The sequence below is a fragment of the Epinephelus fuscoguttatus genome, linkage group LG15 (assembly GCF_011397635.1).
Source record: "Epinephelus fuscoguttatus linkage group LG15, E.fuscoguttatus.final_Chr_v1".
Lineage (NCBI taxonomy): Eukaryota > Metazoa > Chordata > Actinopteri > Perciformes > Serranidae > Epinephelus > Epinephelus fuscoguttatus.
Window position 1 is genome coordinate 15,080,462 of NC_064766.1, and position 17,670 is coordinate 15,098,131.

General features: G+C 40.1%; 3 protein-coding genes across 6 annotated transcripts in view; 1 reads left to right on the forward strand and 2 right to left on the reverse strand.

Moving 5' to 3' along the window:
* Positions 1-359: 359 nt before the first annotated feature.
* On the reverse strand, positions 360-5,246 carry LOC125901873 (protein lifeguard 1-like). Of its 2 annotated transcripts, none has more exons than XM_049597857.1 (6): positions 5,094-5,246; positions 3,668-3,962; positions 3,285-3,485; positions 2,699-2,827; positions 1,504-1,647; positions 360-803 (listed from the first exon to the last, which is right to left on the reverse strand). In XM_049597857.1, the coding sequence occupies exons 2-6, from the start codon at positions 3,959-3,961 to the stop codon at positions 669-671; spliced, it is 903 nt and encodes a 300-aa protein (XP_049453814.1). In that variant the 5' UTR covers position 3,962; positions 5,094-5,246; the 3' UTR covers positions 360-668. The 2 variants fall into 2 exon arrangements, with proteins under 2 accessions (XP_049453814.1, XP_049453813.1); XM_049597856.1 differs by lacking the exon at positions 360-803 and adding an exon at positions 810-1,050.
* Positions 5,247-7,980: 2,734 nt separating this feature from the next.
* Positions 7,981-14,521, reverse strand: zgc:66427 (uncharacterized protein LOC406256 homolog). Its single transcript, XM_049597619.1, has 5 exons — positions 13,662-14,521; positions 12,182-12,277; positions 11,975-12,080; positions 9,764-9,865; positions 7,981-9,634 (listed from the first exon to the last, which is right to left on the reverse strand). Exons 1-4 carry the CDS (start codon positions 14,185-14,187, stop codon positions 9,808-9,810), a joined length of 786 nt encoding a protein of 261 aa, XP_049453576.1. The 5' UTR covers positions 14,188-14,521; the 3' UTR covers positions 7,981-9,634; positions 9,764-9,807.
* A 125-nt stretch (positions 14,522-14,646) lies between these two features.
* Positions 14,647-17,670, forward strand: part of tep1 (telomerase-associated protein 1) — a 36,632-nt gene continuing 33,608 nt past the window's right edge. The window contains exons 1-5 of one of the 3 annotated variants that reach the window (XM_049597617.1): positions 14,647-14,912; positions 15,674-16,191; positions 16,335-16,526; positions 16,601-16,750; positions 17,431-17,595. In XM_049597617.1, the coding sequence (XP_049453574.1) occupies positions 15,679-16,191; positions 16,335-16,526; positions 16,601-16,750; positions 17,431-17,595 (1,020 nt within the window). In that variant the 5' untranslated portion in view covers positions 14,647-14,912; positions 15,674-15,678. The remainder of the gene's footprint in view (positions 14,913-15,673; positions 16,192-16,334; positions 16,527-16,600; positions 16,751-17,430; positions 17,596-17,670) is intronic. The other 2 variants (XM_049597616.1, XM_049597618.1) reach the window with 2 other exon arrangements.

Below are 17,670 nucleotides of genomic sequence, written 5' to 3' on the forward strand. Positions count from 1 at the left end.
ATGTAAATGGCTTTAGGGATTTTAAAGCAAGCACACCAACAAAACTTTTTTTCAGCAAAAGGTTTTCCCTTTTGTAGGAAAGGTTGTCAGAAAATGATGTTGAACGCTGTCAAATAATTTCTGAATATTGCTTAGTACAGTGAACTTTGGTGAGGATAAAAGATGATGATGAATCCCTGCGATATGAAAAATATGCTCAATGTTATACTTTTTGTCCCTGTTGCTTTAAATCCCATATGTCCTTATATCAATGTCAGCATCTGACTTAAATCACACAACATAATGATTTGGAAGTGTTTTAGCCAGGTTTGATATTAGTGTTTATAATCTCAATTCTATGGACTGCGTCTAAACCCGAAAAAAAAAGAAACTAAATGCTTTTATTTGTTTTTGGATAATTGTTGGGTTACATGTCTGTATGGGTTAACATGCACAGCAAAACAACAAATACAATACAACACCTTTTTTAATATATTTTTTTGTTTATGTAAAAACTGAGAGAAAGGCAGATTCTGTTAAAACACTGATTATCATTCATTCATTGTCACTTAAAACAGGAGTTACAGCATATACATTAAACCATAATAATAAAGGACATTTTCATGGTGGGTACAGTTTGGAGTGTTCGTCCGTGAGTGTGTGTGTAAATGTATTTTGTGAATACAGTTTCACCTCCTCCCCAGCAGGTAGAGGAAGATGAGGACTATGTCCAGGTAGATCGTGAGAGCAGCGTTGATGTATTCCTCTGGATCCAGACGGAAGCTCATCATCCCCATCATCAGCTGAACGTCGACCATCAGAAACTGAAGGGAGAGGAGGAGGAGGAGGAGAAAGAGTTAGGACAGGGTAAGAGATAACCACCGATAAGTGATAATAAATTATGACACAGTTTATATGAGGCTTTTGTCATGGAAGGCTTTGCAACATGTCACAGTAAGAGAAGCACAGGCATAAATGATAAAAGTAATGATGGCTTAAATTCCATTTTGCTGCCGTGGCCTCAGGGCCCTGGCATTGTGCATGCTGGCTTGCTGTCAGGACAAGTAAATTCTGTAAAAAAAAAAAAAAGGCCTGTTATAGCCTTGTGTGTAGTGTATTTTGACAGTTAACAGCCAACAAATTAGGTATCTCCGCTGAAAGCTTCTTGTTATAGAAGAAATGCTCCTTTTGCCCAGTGATCCTTTTACTATTGTTGCTGACACATCGATGATTTCACTTAAAATGCTGCTGTAGAAGTGGTTTTGTGTGGGATTGTATGAAGAATTGTAGCAGAGAGGTTCACTTAGGAACCTGCAGAACAGTTTATATGTCTGTCTGAAGGCAATAAGATCATAAACTGACTCTGGTGAATGCTTTTATCCGTGATAATACTTAGTTTAACCTACTGAGGTGACCTGGACAACAGTTGCTTTAAAGCGTGGGGTGTGCTGTGTAAGTCTTTTTTTTGTACACCCCTTTTGATAATAGCATTGTTATCATATATATTGTTCCTTTCTCCCGTACCAGTGAATACAGCAGAGCACCCAGACATCCATAGGCGATGTCAGTGATGTAGGAGTAGTAGAAGGTGCAGAAGAACCCAAACATGATCATGTCCACAGCCAGAATCAGCAGAACACCGTAGCAAATAGTGAAATCATAACGAGTCTGTAAATCACACAGGAACACATTAGTACATTAATTAATTTCAATAATACACTCTTTGTCTATAAAACTTTTATTTATTTATTTTATTTATACATTATATTTAAAAAATGTAAAAAATAATCATCAATGTAAAAATATTGTAGAATGCGATCAGTGTATTGTAAACTGCATACAATACATGAAATCTTATATAGATTACATTATTGTTAGAAAATTGAATTGCATTTCTGTGTATCATATTAATTGCACAGTCCACCTACATGCTGGGCTAATATACACTTACACATTGGAATATTTTTACTACATACATTTATAATTTTTTATTCCTGGATTGTTATCATTTTTTTCCTTTTCTAATTCCTATTTGTACTCTTATTTTAATAACTGGGTGTCTGCAGGTTCTTAAAAAGTCTTAAATGTCTCATTCAATTTTATAAATATTTGACCTTGAAGTCGCTAAATAGTCTTAAATTTTGGATTTTTTTTTTTTTTTAATTGCCACAAACATTTTTATGTAATTTCACTTATCCATATTTTAATTTCTTTTTGTCAGAATGAGTCAAGCTCCTCTGCTTGAAATTCCACATTTCCTAATACTGTCTTTTTACTTTAAACTAATGTTTACTAGTTGGCAAAATGTTGATTAACCTATCTCACTTTGCTAACCATATTCCTACCTCAGTAAGGGACCACAAATATATGTATCTTTATACTCTTCCGCAATGCTTGAATAAGAAAAAAATGATTTGTCCAAAAATCAGTCTTTACCTGTACCTATATATCTTTGTCTTTGTTTTCTCCTTCAATTAATCGATTAATCGTTCCAGGTTTACACTGACATTTTGCCTCGTATGATACTATTTTCCAGTGCTTGCAACACATGTCACCCTAAAGTCAGATATGGATTCTCTTTACAAGAAACAGTTAAGAGCTGTAATGTCGAAACCGTTATGCAGGGCAACTGAAAAGTCTGCATATCGCTTAGCTGAAAATAAACACAGAGAATGATGTCTGTATACAGGAAGCATTGTAAAATGCCCAGTTGTCTGACCTGTGCAGAGAATGCAATGATGGCTACGGAAATGGCCAGCGTTACTCCCATAGTGATGACAACAGCATTGGTGTCGTGGAAAGAGGCGATGGTTCCCACCATGTATGACAAGCTCAGGGTGACCACAACCTGTAGGCACAAAATTCAATGTAATAAACATCTATAATATCAACCCATTTGCCAGAATAATTGTTGGAATTGTACATTTTAGCAAACCACAGATATATTACATTTGTGTGTTTCATATGTATGGGATATGTTGAAACGTGAAAAATGTCCTGACTTCTCATTAAAAAATAACCAATTTCGTTATTTGTTGGTCTCATATAGTGGTCTGCCACTGAGCGCAGCTTGGCAGCTATTGAGCCAAAGTGTCACACCATCCACCATCACCTCCTCCTACTGTAAAACTCAGCTAAAATACAGGTAATATGAATTATCACTTTAGAAATATGGTATGATACATATGAATGTTTTGTTTATATATTTTTAACAGAAATATCTGTGACAGTATCTGTATAGTGTGGTATTAATTTCCCCTTTAGACATTTGGGGTTTCATGCTCCTGTATTTTTTTTTAACCCACCAGTCCCACAATGTTCCAGGGGTGACGTCGACTGAAGGACTTGCAGCAGTTGAGGGCGGTGGCAACCACGGCGAAGATGATGAAGGAGCTGAGGTAGGCCCACAGGTTGCTCTTCACCGCATCTTTGACTACGCTGGAGAAGGTGAACACACACACCACGCTGAAGGTGAACAGCAGCTGCAGAGTCAGGATGCTGAACACCTGCACAGGGAAAGATCAAGAACAGCACATATAAAAATATAAATCTTCACTCCTAAATGTTCTGAACAGATACTGATGACTGTTTAAGAGCTTATTTGTTATCAGTCACAATATGATTTTTAGATAAATGCAGATATTCTTAAAGTCAATAGCCAAAAGTTGAAACTCAGAGTCAAACAAACCTTTCTAACAAACGCTCGTCTCACTGTCTCGTCATCAAAAGAAGATGAGGCAATCAGTGGAGTTGATTCTGACGAGGTCTGTGGGACGATGTCCCGGAAAGACTCGTATCCAGTGGTAGGCTGATAGGTGCAAGTTGTGTCGAATTTGGTTGGAGGGTACATTGGCGGGGCTGCAGAGTACGGTGGAGGTTGTTGTCCTACATCGGAGTATAACGGTGGTGGTGATGAGGGGACATCGTAACCAGGGGCGTCCTGTGTGTCTCTGGATGTGAGGGAGTCTGCTGTGCCTGACATTCTGAAGGGAACAGTCAGTTCAGTCAAATAAAAGGACTGACAAAGCGAACACAGGCCTGATGGGATACACTGTTTAGCAGCTGAAGTGGGAAGTTCCCGTTTTACTTAGGATTTACTCTTTAACTTTGGTGTTTGAATTTAAATGTTCAGATGCCAAATTTGTTTCTCCACATTTGCTTTCTAGCTCTGTTGGTTTAATTTACGCAAACACAGGTATTTTTTAAATATCTGCCTGCCAGCACGTTTAGTGTTGCTTACATCAAATCTGGACTTTTCAGTATTACCAGACATGCTGCTGACTTATTGCCCAAGAATGATGTAAACATTAGGAAGTAAAACTTGAGCTGTGGGGTGCCGTCTGTTACACTCAGCAAACGTTGTGGGAAAAAAAGCGTTGGGTCATGTTATTTGATTTTTAAACTTTTTGTGGTCAGGGATTCTCCAACTGTCATGATACTCTGTAAAAACCTCTATATTTTGTCTCAAAATTAAATTTAAAATGCACTAATTCATAGTAACAGGATCATAGGCCTTTTTTTCCACAGCAGACATTGTGACTTGTCAAAACAGGAAAAGCAAAAGTGTTTTAAAGAGAATTAACAACGGCTCTGTTATAATTATGTGTCCTGTCAGTGGTGAAATAAGTACTTAGATCGTTTACTTAAGTAAAAGTAGAATAACATGGCCTGAATGAAGTCCTGAATTTAGAATTTTAAAAAGTACTCATTAAACTGACCTAGATCTGAATAATACAATTCAAGTAATACAAATAAAATGAATTTAAAAGATTCAATGCATCCTTCTCAAAAAAAGATAAGTTAAAGAGTCAGGTCACCTAAATCACAGATCAGCAGATAAGTGATTTGTTTGGGGGTGGGGGGGGTGGGGGGGTGGGGGGTATCAGTATCACTGATACTACTGCTGCCAGAGATCTCAAAATCTCAGCAGATAAAATCAAAACTACATTGCATAAATGGGTAATAGTAAGAGTAAGAGCTTGCTGTCTTGTTGAAAGTATCAGTAATACTACAAGCAGATAAAAATGCAGTAAACAACAGGATATTCGCTTTTACTTTACACACAGAACAAGTTAAGAATAAGTAAAAGAGAGTAAAGTGAATGTTCTGCTTACCTTTTCTGCTGGATTATAGTTGTGTCTGACACCACACAGTACTGTTTGAGGAAGAGGCTACACTGAAAGCATACCTTGTATGGTAGATGGCATCATTTATTCTACCAACCTGTGGTGTCAAGTTTCACTTCCTGACAGCATGAAGTGAAGAAAAATCCCTGTCTGCAAGGACTCTGTGGAAACTACACTGTTGCGTAAAAACTTGGTCAGAGGTCGTCAAAGTGGGATCTTGGGACTTCCAGGATTCCCCATGTCAGTAAAACAGGGTCCACGAAATTGTGCCTGTCCAGACTACAATAAAAGTATTGCCTGCATATGATCTGTGTTTATCATACTGCAACTTTCATTGTTCACACTGATGATGATTGTCCCTGTGGGAGGGAGCTCAGTACAAAATCCAAGTTTGGACCATTTAGGACACGTTATTATCTCATTTGCGTTTGGGAATACTTGACCTGAAAATGTTTGGTGGTATCATCTGTTGGCAGGTGGAAATTGTAATTACAGTAATACCTGTATTGCCTTTTTCCATACCTCTGAATCACTTCCACACATCTTAGTTATCTTCATAAATTCAAACTGAAATGGAAACTAAATGGCAATTCAGTCTGATTACAGTATCAGTTGGAGAGGTATGTATTGTTTGTACCAGGACTACATAACACATTTTAATCAGATCAGTCACTTAAGAGTAGGGTTTGTAGTCTAGCAGGAAGGAGGCATTCACTATCACTTACATATTAAAGATTCAAAGTTACGAAATAACAGTTGACAAGAACAACAAACAAAATCTCACCACAAGGTCCACCAAGCAGCCCTGCTGGAGCGTATAAGGTTATTACAGTCTTCACCAGCAGATGGAGTTTAAGCAGTTGTCATGAAAGTCTTGTCCATGTTTGCTTAAAAGTTTAAATCACATTAATTTTTAATCTTGGAAACAGCATTGCTAACTTTTGAAGGGAAAAAAACTCAACAGCAATATCTTAACTTTACCTTTCAGCAGCTTAACTATACAGAGAACCAAACTTAAGGTCTGTTAAGGTTGTCAGTTACTGTATTAAATAGGCCATTGCTTATTTAAAAGTAATTGATTTAAAAGATATGTACCATCATTTTGGAATGTTAAGTGTAATTTTAATTCTTCTTATTAAAATAAAACTGTTCAGGACCATCTGTCTGGCTTCAGGTCTCACTGAACGGGACAAACAACCACAAACGCATCATTGACACCAGTGGTGGAAGAAATATTCAGATCCTTTACTTAAGTAACAATACCACAGTGTAAAAATCATAATACATATACTCTGCTACAATTTAAGGTCCTTCATTTGAAACCTTATTCAGGTAAAAGTACAAAAATATTAGCATCAAAATGTATTTAGAGCGCCCAAATTAAAAGTACTCAAATAGCAAAATGACCCATTTCAGAATATGTATTATTGGATTATAATTAATGATGCAACAGTGTGTTCCAACACTTTAATGTTGCAGCCAGTAAAGATGGATTTAATTACTTTGTATACTGCTGGGTAGCTTAATCTATAATATGACATCGTTGTTTATTAGTATGATTATATTGTGTATTAATAATCTGTTCATTCAAAGTTACTAAAGCTATAAAATCAATGTAGTGAAGTCAAAAGTACAGTATTTTCCACTGAGATCTAGTGGAGTAGAAGTATAAAGTAGCATAAAAAGGAAATACCCAAGTGAAGTACAAGTACCTAAAAATTATATTTAGGTTTGGGTTAATTTACTTAGTTACATTCCACCACTGACTGACACTTAAAAACACAAAACAGACATTCACAAAACATCTCTCACACATATTTATTGTAAAAAATACATATAAAAACAATTTCTGAGACATACAAAAGATTGGAGCTTAGAAACAGTATATTGAACAGACAAAGACCAAGCCATTTTCTTGAATTGCATTACATATTTACAATTTTAATAAATAAAATTCAATTTGTTTTTTTATACCAGAGTAAAGGCAGATTGTCCATATCTTGGGGGTGCAGATACCGCTGTGGTGACTCTTTGAAAAACATTCTCATCTAATACATCAACCTCAAAGCACAGGGCAGATGGGGGATCGGTGCCCTGCGATTCAAAACCAAGGAGTCAGGGACATTTATACAAAATACCGTCCTTGGTTGGAGGAGCTAGTTTACACACAGAGCGCTTAGTTAGCATTGGTAAAGATTGAGGTATTGCACCACACAGCTTAGAAGGGGTAAGAAAGTAAATGAGAGTAATGTGGGGTTTTAGATTGTCTATTATCTTTATCGACAACCCTGCCACCACCACTACCCCCCCCCCCCAAAAAAAACCCACACACACAAACAAACAAACACCCCCACCCCTCCCAGCCAAAGTATACAACATCATAACTTATCACCACAACAAATGTAACATCTAACGATCAATGCACCGTGTCTTCCCCACTCTCTCACGCAATGCCCCCAAATACACAGACAGTCTTTTGGCATTATTTTTCTATTCTCCAATACAAAACATGAAAACATGCACAGGGCTGCCCTCAAGTGGCCAGACAAGTCGTAGCACCTCAGACTGAAGAACATCAGGGACCAGAGGGAAAAAAAAGAGGCTGGGGTGAACAAACAAGCCAGTTCAAAACCTGTGCACAGGGCTGACCCCTAAACTGATCCATATCCCCTGTGAGCGCAAAGATTTAAACACATGGAACAGGCAGCAAAAGCAATCGCTTAAAGATTTTGTTCCTTCCCTGTGGCCTGTGTACAACCTGCATCAAACAGCATCTGTTGAGCAGCCTTTCCATTGGGCTTCCATCTTAGTTCAGCCTTAAAAACACTACAAATACCTGTTTGCACAAGAACCCCTTCACCAGGCAAAGGCAATCAACACACACACACACACACACACACACACACACACACACACACACACACACACACACACACACACAAAAAAGGCAAAGAAAAGCCACATGACACATTTAGCCATAATTATTATCATAATGTGATATTATTTAAAATTCTTTAAAAAAAAGTGGGGGAGAGGGGTGGGGGCTAGTTATGTAATAATTAACCATCAGCTGTCCATAGCCTCCAGTGTTGGGGAGAGAGGCAGATGCCACATGGTGTAAACATGCCCCAAAAATACATCCGTCCCTTTATCCCTCCTCGATCTGGCACTGATGCAACCAGATGGCGAAACTGTCGCATGGGGTCTGGTCCAAAAATCCGGACTACACCCCCAGAGAGTGTTTGAGAATGAGGGAGGAGAAGGAGGGGTAGAGGGACAATAAAAGAAAAACCAAACCGCATTCAAAGTACAACGGGACCACATGAGCCGCCATGTTGTGTATCAGTGCCACGTGTTGCAGGATGTTTGCCAGCGTGACTGTAGTTAAAAACTCGCATTACAAATTAATAAAGAGGGTAACCCGCTTGACAAAGCAGACTTCTGGGCAATTTACAGTAAATACACGCACACACACTTTCTTGAATACACAGTCATGCTCATGTCCCTGGTCATCATTTGAACACACACATACACACTTGCGCGCACACACACACACTCTCACACATACACACACACACACACACACACACACACACACACACACACACACACACACAAACTTATCCCAGACCTTATGAGAAAAAATAAAAATAAAATCAGCCTTGACGGACAAAAGTGCTCAAATTGGTGCCAACACCAGCGCTACTATGGCCCTATGAAATACCTACAACCCTCCTAAAAACTCAGCAAGTAGCAGCACGTTAAACTCAGCGCTAACTAACCAACTACAAAAAAACTGACCTACTCAGAAAAACAATTAGCCCCCAAACTTCCCCTGAAATGTTTACAGGTAATAGAGAAAAGAAAACACCTAGTAACGGCAGCCCCCATTCACCAAAAACAAGCCCTCAACCTCCAGCTGGTTCAAAATAAAGCAATGTGGTAGCAGTTCACGCTTTCGGTGTGAGGTTGGTTCATTTGGGGTAAGCCGAGGAAAGAAAACATTCATCCAATGTATGACATGGAACAATACTTTCTGCAAAATACTTGATAAAATGACCAATCCCATTTGGAGGGAGAAAAAATACACAGGAGAGGATCCAGAGTCACAGTTTAAACATCATTTTTTGTGTTCCTCCCCAAGTTCAAGATCTTTCTGGGGTAAGTTCCATCATTCTGGGATGATAATGTTTATTTGACCTTTTTTTTTTTTTTTTTTTTAAATATGTTCCGCAGATTCAAGCCCAGTCCGTAACACAGACAGGGAACCTCATCCACTTGTGTTCCAACAAGGGACTCCACCAGAGATTAGACAGAGACGGCGCGGCTGTTTTTACTGTTGGAGTTTGGCTTGAAATGGCCTAGACCAAGTTCAAATGGACCGATCCAAACGGAGAGCGTCGGGTGTCGCTAACTGGAGCTTCCTCCTAGGATCGTCTGTTCTCCACTCAAATATAGGTACAGGGACATTGGGCTTTTGTTCAGTTACACATTTTAATTGGGATTTTATTGTGATTCAGTGTAGTCTCCTGTAAAGATGGAAAAAGACAGACTGGACATTAGACAACGTAACGCATACTGGAATGACTGTCTGTTCTACTACATATAACAAAATATTTCACACTTGTTAACCAAAAACTTGTATTACATGTACATACCTGAGTCAGATTGGTCACTGCGCAGAATACATGTGACCCGCGAGTCAATCAAAGGGATGTTCAGGACAGCAGGGTTTCACCTTGGACCAGGAATCAATGCAGCTACAGGGAGAATAACAGAGACAAAAGGTGGCGACACCAAGACATTTTCATAAGCTCATGATCATGCACCAGAATCTCTACAGTGGGTTTTTAAATGTGGCGTCTCCCACAAGGCTCAATCAACTTACTGACAGTGTGAAATCAAACTAACTGTAATCACTCCGGCGGGTTCTAAAAACATTTGGAGGCTCCTTGGCTCATTAAATGCAACAGTACTTATTATTTTTTTGATAAACAGACAAAATAATCTGCAACTATTTCTATGTTGCTATCTCATTTATTGTGAAAGCTACAGTTATGAGAATAATCTTTTGCTATATTTGCTGAAACTGTCACTACATCCGTACAGTACTATATAAGACAGACAGTCTGAAAAAATCATTGCCTGTTACGGCCTTTGCCAGAATCTACTGCAAAGCACTGAAAACAACCAATCAGAGCTGAGGAGTCTCTAACGCAGCTGTCAAACTAGGCAGCACTGATCAAATATGATTTAAGATTCTGTTACTACATTGCCTATTTCTCGCCTCAAATGTTTTCATATTTTAGTGTACTGTTTAGCTGTAAAATTAGAAAGTCTGTGACCCAACCTCCATGTTGTTAAATCGGTGTACAAAGCACTACCCAGTGGCCAGACCAACTTTTATATTTTACAGATAAACAGTACACTAAAATATGTTTCTAAAAAGGGAGAAATTGCCAATGCAGTTACAGAATCTTGATTCATCTCTGATTAGCGTTGCCTGGTTTGACCACAGTTCACACACCTTGATTAACATGATTTACAGCCACATTAGAAACTGCTTGGCTGTGATTGGTTGTTTTTGTTCACGTGCGGTATTGCCAAATAAACAGGAAGTCGGCAGAAGAACATGATTGTTTTACAGATCATCTGTCTCATGCATTGCTGTGTTTCTTTCTCTAGTGTGATAGCTCACTGAGTGAGTTTGGGTTTAGGACTGTTGCTGTAACAAAACAAGCATTTGAAGACATGATGTCATTGATTAATCATGCAATCCAGAAAACAGTTAAAAAAAATCCAGGTTTTTTCCATATCTCAGTTGCTCGACTGGGTGGACCAGAAAATAATTACACAGCCAAACGGCCACACCCACAAACTGTGGCACAAAACTGAAAGCTGATACGCTTTATAACCACAACAAAATATAGACATGTTGAGTGCTTTATCTGAGTTGATTTTTTTTTTTTTAAAGTTTCAACTTTCTATCTGCTGATCACAGTGAAACGCCATGTCTGCTTTTATTGTTGTCAAGACAATTACTGGAGTGTCGATTAAAACTGCTTGAACACGCAATGATTAAAAAAAAAATCCAGGCAGGAAATTCACTGTGATGGATTACCTAATCATGGTAAATTTCAAGTCTAAACAAGTCCACTTTCATGCTGTACTGAAATTATCGGAAACCACTGGCTTCTTACAAGTTGGGGGAATAAAAGCATTGAACATTATTACAGTGCTTTGAAATTAGTAGTAAATGGGCTGAAACATAAACACTGGTTGTTCTTTAACAACTTCGCAGTTATTTATTTTCACCAGAAGTTTCAAAGCCCGTCAGAAACTCTTTGTGGTATATCTGGAAGGTCTAATTAAAATGTCATGATGAAGCAGTTATTTTCACAGTTGTGAAATCTCTATGGCAAATACTCACATCATATGCATGTAAAATAAACAGGACAGAGCACAAACTGTTTCTTTTCCTTTGCCACATAAAATGAAAAGATTTTTGCTCTTATGCTGCACAGTTTATCATGTTTAGAATAATGATTCTTAATGACAATAACTGAGCAGTGGTTGTTGAGAACATCATATCATGGAAAAGGACAATAGGTCTCACATTATCAGAGATGTTAAGTGATATGTACACTAGTACAAAACAACCTTTGCCTCCTTATTTTTGAAAATCCTTGCTCCACTTCATTTTTTCAGCTCTGTAAATAGCAAAACACATTTTCCTGCCATATGCAGAACACTTCTTTTATTTTGAATCTCACCAGCACTCAGTTGCATGTTTTTTTTTTACCTCCTCTTCAAATCTGAATATGTCTGTATTTTATGATAATACAAATTCATGAGCTGAACTTTGTTACCTCTTATGGTAGACACAGAGGCAAGCCAGTCTGGCGATGGTCTCTCCCTGTACCAGATCCTCCAAACAGATGGAGCACTCTCCGCTGTCTTTACTGAGCACATCCGCTGTACACACACACACAAACACACACACGCATAGCAACCATAAGTGTTTCTAGCCTTTTCAAAACACAGGCATCACGCCATTTCTGTGATATGATACTTACTATTGTATGGTAGGGGAGGAGACGTGAGGCAGCTCAACAGGTGATCCTCGATTCGACCCCCCGGGAAGGGCTTTGAGCAGAAAGGACAGCGGATATCTGCACAGAGTAGAGACACAACAGAGCTGAGATTAACACACTGTGTCACAGCGAGACATAAATGATAGATGATGTGCACTTCACATTGAGCACAAGTGCTGTGTTTGGACATCTAGATTACACAGGCCAACTCAGCAAACCAAAGAGCAGACTGTAACACAATCAGTCATTCTCATCCTGGAGATAGTGTGAATGATGTGACCTCAAGTGTAACTGACCCAAAATAGTCTGAAACTTTATTTGAACGGTGACTAGTGCTGGAGGGATAGCCAATGCTAGAGCAATGAGTGGATGGGACAGACACTGTGCCTTGCTGCCCTACATTCCCCTCCTCCATCTATGAGCTGCTGCCAGCAGTGTGCGGGCATGTGAAGTTGTGACCCATTTCCCTACACTTGCTAGAGGGCTGGCCTGGGAAACCCACCCCACTGTTGTATTCTGGCTCGCAATGCCATGTTTGCCATCACACCACCACCATCTCTGTGTATTTGATTATCTAATGCAGACCAAGTGTGCATTTCCCTTCCTCTGCAAAGTCAAGTTCCCATGTTAATGCATTTTAATGAAAAGGTCGTTGTTTACTTAATGTTTTTAACTTGCAGGCTGCAGGATATGCTTCTGACAACCACTGTCAACAGGCCTTGTGATGTGAAAAAGCTTGTATGTCACCACTTCCAGTTTTATGCCACAGCTCTGCTTCATACAATAGGGTCTCTGATGATTTTCGTCAGTATGCAAGCACGGGAAAAGAGATTATCTGTTCAGGAATGTAAATTCCCCAAATAATCCATTTTAATTTGAGACTGAGTAGAGTGAGGGTTGAACTGAGAGATGTTTTTATGCAAAATGTATAATGTGGTTTGAGACTGAGTTTGTGTACAATTTTGAAACAGTCTTACAGATCTTATCTTGGCCTTAAAGGCTGTTCTGAAGTGAAGCGTTGATTTTCCTCTGACTTTATTTTACTATTATGACCGAGTAAAGCTGACAGTTAACACTACTGCCAACTACTTGACTATCATATCCATATTACTATAGTTTTCTCTGAACAGGTCACCCACTCCTATACTCAGTGGAATATCAGCTGTTTTGAGAGGCATCAACAGTCATACCCCCGATTTCGTCACATTTTTAAGTTGAGGTATTGAGTAATTTCATTCAGCCGACATTGCCAAACCCCAACCCATCCAGGATTTCCAGGGAACTCCCGTTAAAAACGTCATGTTCCTGTATGTGAGCCGACTTGACATCCAAAAAAAAGGGCAATCCATCAAATACTGACGGAAACCAACCCATTATTGTGGCAAGTGTTATAAATACACCATAAATAATAAAATTACACGTATAGAAAATACTAGTGGATAGGGTAAATATATTAACTTACTGCCATGGCGGTTGTTAACACGATAAAGGCCGATCCACGCCTCTGACACCGGCCGCTGGTGTGTGCCTCGGACCCGGGCGGATCTTGCGCCCACGCTGCGGGCGGAAGAGTGCCGATTCCCGGGCAGCCGCTCAGAAAAAGTGCGGTGGGGCGTGCGGCCTGTCTCCTCTCCGGACTGATGTTCCGCTACGACGGGAGGCTCTGGGCTTATACTCCCGTCTTCATCGGGCTTCCCCTCGCTGTTGTTGTCGTCCGCAGGTGACGCCTGGCTAATGCTAGAGGGGATGCTGTGGTGGTCAGCGGGGCTACCATCGGCGCTCGCCCCATGCTGCCCCAGGTCCGAGTCGCTGCCTTCCTCCGAGCGGCTCCGGTTGGCCTCCGTGTCCTCGAAGCTTCCCGAGAAGTCGACCATGAGACTGGTGGGCCTGGCGCAGCGAGGTCGCCGATATGAATCCCGCTTTGTGCCATCTTTTCCGAAAGCAGAGGGAACCGGGTCTTCTTGTAGGCGACTTGCTCTCGTCCCCATCTCTAGCGAGCTAGCTAATTCAGCAGCTGGCTAGCCGTGCTGCTTCCTCAAACCGAACCACCACAGAACAAGGGGGCGAGTTAACCTCGAAACGACCCTTAAACTGTCAAAAATTTGTCAGGGAACTTTATTTAACAACGCCTATCTGGTAACCAATTTAAACGAAAACGATGTATGTAGCTCAACGTCCCGTCTCTTGGCTCAGTTTGTCTCAACGGTCCACATTTTTCTTTCTTTTTTGATGTGCCCGTTCTCGTTGCTGCAGCGGAAATAGAGCGTTTTCGCTTCCTCCTTTGGACCCGTTCTCATACAGTTATGGTAGCGTCACCGTGTCACCCAAATGGTTTGTAGACTAGGCAATACATAATATTTACCTTTTTATGTTGTAATTGATTTCTTTGTTTATGATTATTGTTGTTTTCTTCCAAAGTAAACCCGCCTTCACTCGGCTTAATATTCGACGAGTCTAGGATAGGCACCCGTATATGTGCTATTACGGTAAAAAAGTACACAATAATACTGACCAATCAGCGCTCTGTAGCCAGTAGCCCAGCAGCTGGTCGGATGAGGAAATATATGGGAAATCAGGAGCCACACTTCGCTTTATAGGCTTCAGAAATAGATACTGACACTGCAGTGCATCAAACGGTGATAAAATACTCAAGAGGAGACGTTTGTTCAGAGTCATCGCTCTGCCCGTGGAGTTTAAACTGTGTTTTTCTCCGGTGAGTGTTCTGCGCATAATCAAGGCGTTCATGGCTAACCACCACACCTATGTAAAACGCTTGAGTCATTACAAACAAGCAGGCCACTAGAAAACATCTTTACTAATGCTGATTAATGCCTCACTTCTATTCATTTAGGGCAGTTAAATCCAGTGGCTGTCATAATGTTAGTAGTGATATGATTAGCTTTCTGAGTTAAATGCATGCCTTTTCTACACACAGTTTTGTCGCTTAGACGTCACATTTTTTTATGAATACATGTAATATGCTACTTTTCTCATATAAAAAAGGACTTGCAGTAAACTAAAAACTTCGCTCTGGACCAACTTGAAACTTCTTGGTACTTATTAAACATTTACTGTCAATGAAATAGTTTTAATTTGGTCCTAAACTGAGTGTTTGGTGTGCAGCAAGCTTTTGCATTGCTTGCATTTCGTCCATAATCAGGGAAGTATACTTCTGTGTGGTGGATTTTACCATTTTTTGCATATCCTTAATGCATTATGGTGTTCCAGATGTCTAGTGAAAAACTGTGAAAAGTTTGCCAGGGCGTATGCTGATTGTTTCCAGACTTTGTTCCCTTTTTATGACTGCTTTCAACTGAGCAACACACCCACTACTACAGTAGTGGTAGAACAATGCTTGTTCAAACACTCGAAGGAATGCTGTTGAGTTGCTTGTTTCAGTACTCACTGCCATTTAAGATTGTTAATGTTTGTGTTTGTGACAGCCTTTGACCCTCTGATTGATTTGTTTGTCAGCAGGGATGAGGGCGCTGACATTGCAGCAGGCTAATGTGGCCCAAGGAGGTCAGCAGCAGGCCGCATGTGGGAGAAGTTTGTCTTCCAACTATGCTCCTCCAAGTCTGGAGAATAAGTTCTTGGCTCAGACCTCCACACTGATGCCCCAGCCCTGCTCTCTTTTTGCAGCACAACCTTGCCCCTCTCTCCAGCCCTCCAGCCTGTCATCCACCTCATCCTCCCTTCTGTCCTCATCTTCCCTCTCGCCTTCCCTCACCTCTCCTCTCCTCAGCACTGAGAACAAGCTCCTAAGTAGCCATTCACCTGCTCTCTCTTTTTCCCTCACCACTTCTACATCTGTCCCCAATGAGTCTCTGCTCTCTACATCCCTGGCCAGCAGTGCTCTGCTTAATCGCTTTGCTCAGCCTCCTTCATCCTTCCGTCGTGCTCTGGGTGGGGAACAGAAGAGGGATGATAGAGGAGAAGAAGGCAAAGAGGAATCATCTGAAATGATGCTGTCCTCTTCTGAAGAAAGTGTGGTATGTGAAAGCCTTTTTAGACATTTTTTTAAAAAATTACTTCTGCTGCTATTATATCCTTATCCAAAATATTTACCAAACACCATATTTGATGCATCCCATTTGACGGTATTACTGTTTTAATGTAACTTCTTCTACATCAGCAGTATTCTGAGGAAGATGATGATTTGCCTGAAGATGAGGATGATGCTGATGGGACAACCATGGAATTACCTGTCCTGGAAACAGAGTTGGGTAACCAGGAACTGGAACAAGCTGTGGTCATCAGACAGGAGGAGTTTGCTGAGATTGAAAGAGGAATTGAGAATATTGAAGAGGATCTGAAAGATAAAAAGGTAGGAGAGGTAGGAGTGACTCTAACTCCTCTGTGTTGTGAAGATACTTAATTGTCTCTTTGTCTGTTCCTTAGTATCTCCTGCTGAATGTGCTGTGTTGCTCCCTGGTGAATAAGAGCACAAATCCAGGCCAGAAGGATTGGGACTCAGAGAACAGTGTGTGGACCAAGATCATGAACCTGGCGAAGGACATTTCTGTCCATGACCCAGAGTTTCTTCTCAAGGTGTGTATGCATGTCTGTGCATATGTGTTTGAAGACATTTTTATTTGTATCAAACTGGATTGTAGCTCATGAACCTACATTTAACTAAACTGATAACATTTCAATCCTACTGGGACTTCATGATGTTGTTATCATAGTCAACCAATCAAATGAATCAACCCAGAAAAAGACTTAAGACATTATGCTATTATAGCAATTACATATTGGAGCTTTTTTTACTGGCTGCAAGTTAAATCGTTGTCAGTTATCTCCTTGTAAAGCCTCTTCACTATTTCTGAGGTACATCACAGCACAGTTGCTCACAATGTCATATTCCGTAATGTCCTTAATAGTTGAATTAAATTGTCCTAGAAAGGTTTCAGTTAAGTGGAACTCCAGAAAACATTAATGTGATCTGCCTCTGGATTGCCACATCACATCCAACATGGTTGTTGGGTGTTCAGTGGTCTGCGTTTGATCTGGGATGTTCTGAATAACTGCATTAGATGACTAGGAAATATTTCATTGTACAATATTTTTGCAACCTGGTATATCCAGCATGTGGTCTTTTTGTGTTGACTATTGTATTAGCTACCCTTTTTTGCCAGAGAAACAGGCCAGTGGGATTCATTTCCAGACAGTACAGGGTTATAATCATTTGTATCAGTTATGTACAGTGTGCTTTTTCTTTTACCATTCAGGTTGCAGTTTACACTCGACAGGAGCTGAACATCCGCATCACAGCAAACTTCTTATTGGCTCTGGCTGCCAATCAGCCCTCCACCAAGCCACATGTCCGCAGATACTTCTGTGCTGCTGTACAGTTGCCCTCAGATTGGCTGGAAGTAGTCAGAATCTACAGCACAGTAAGTCCTAGTGAGTTCCTACTGCATGATGGAATCTGGATGTGTCACTTCTGTCCAGTCTTAACACCTTTTTGT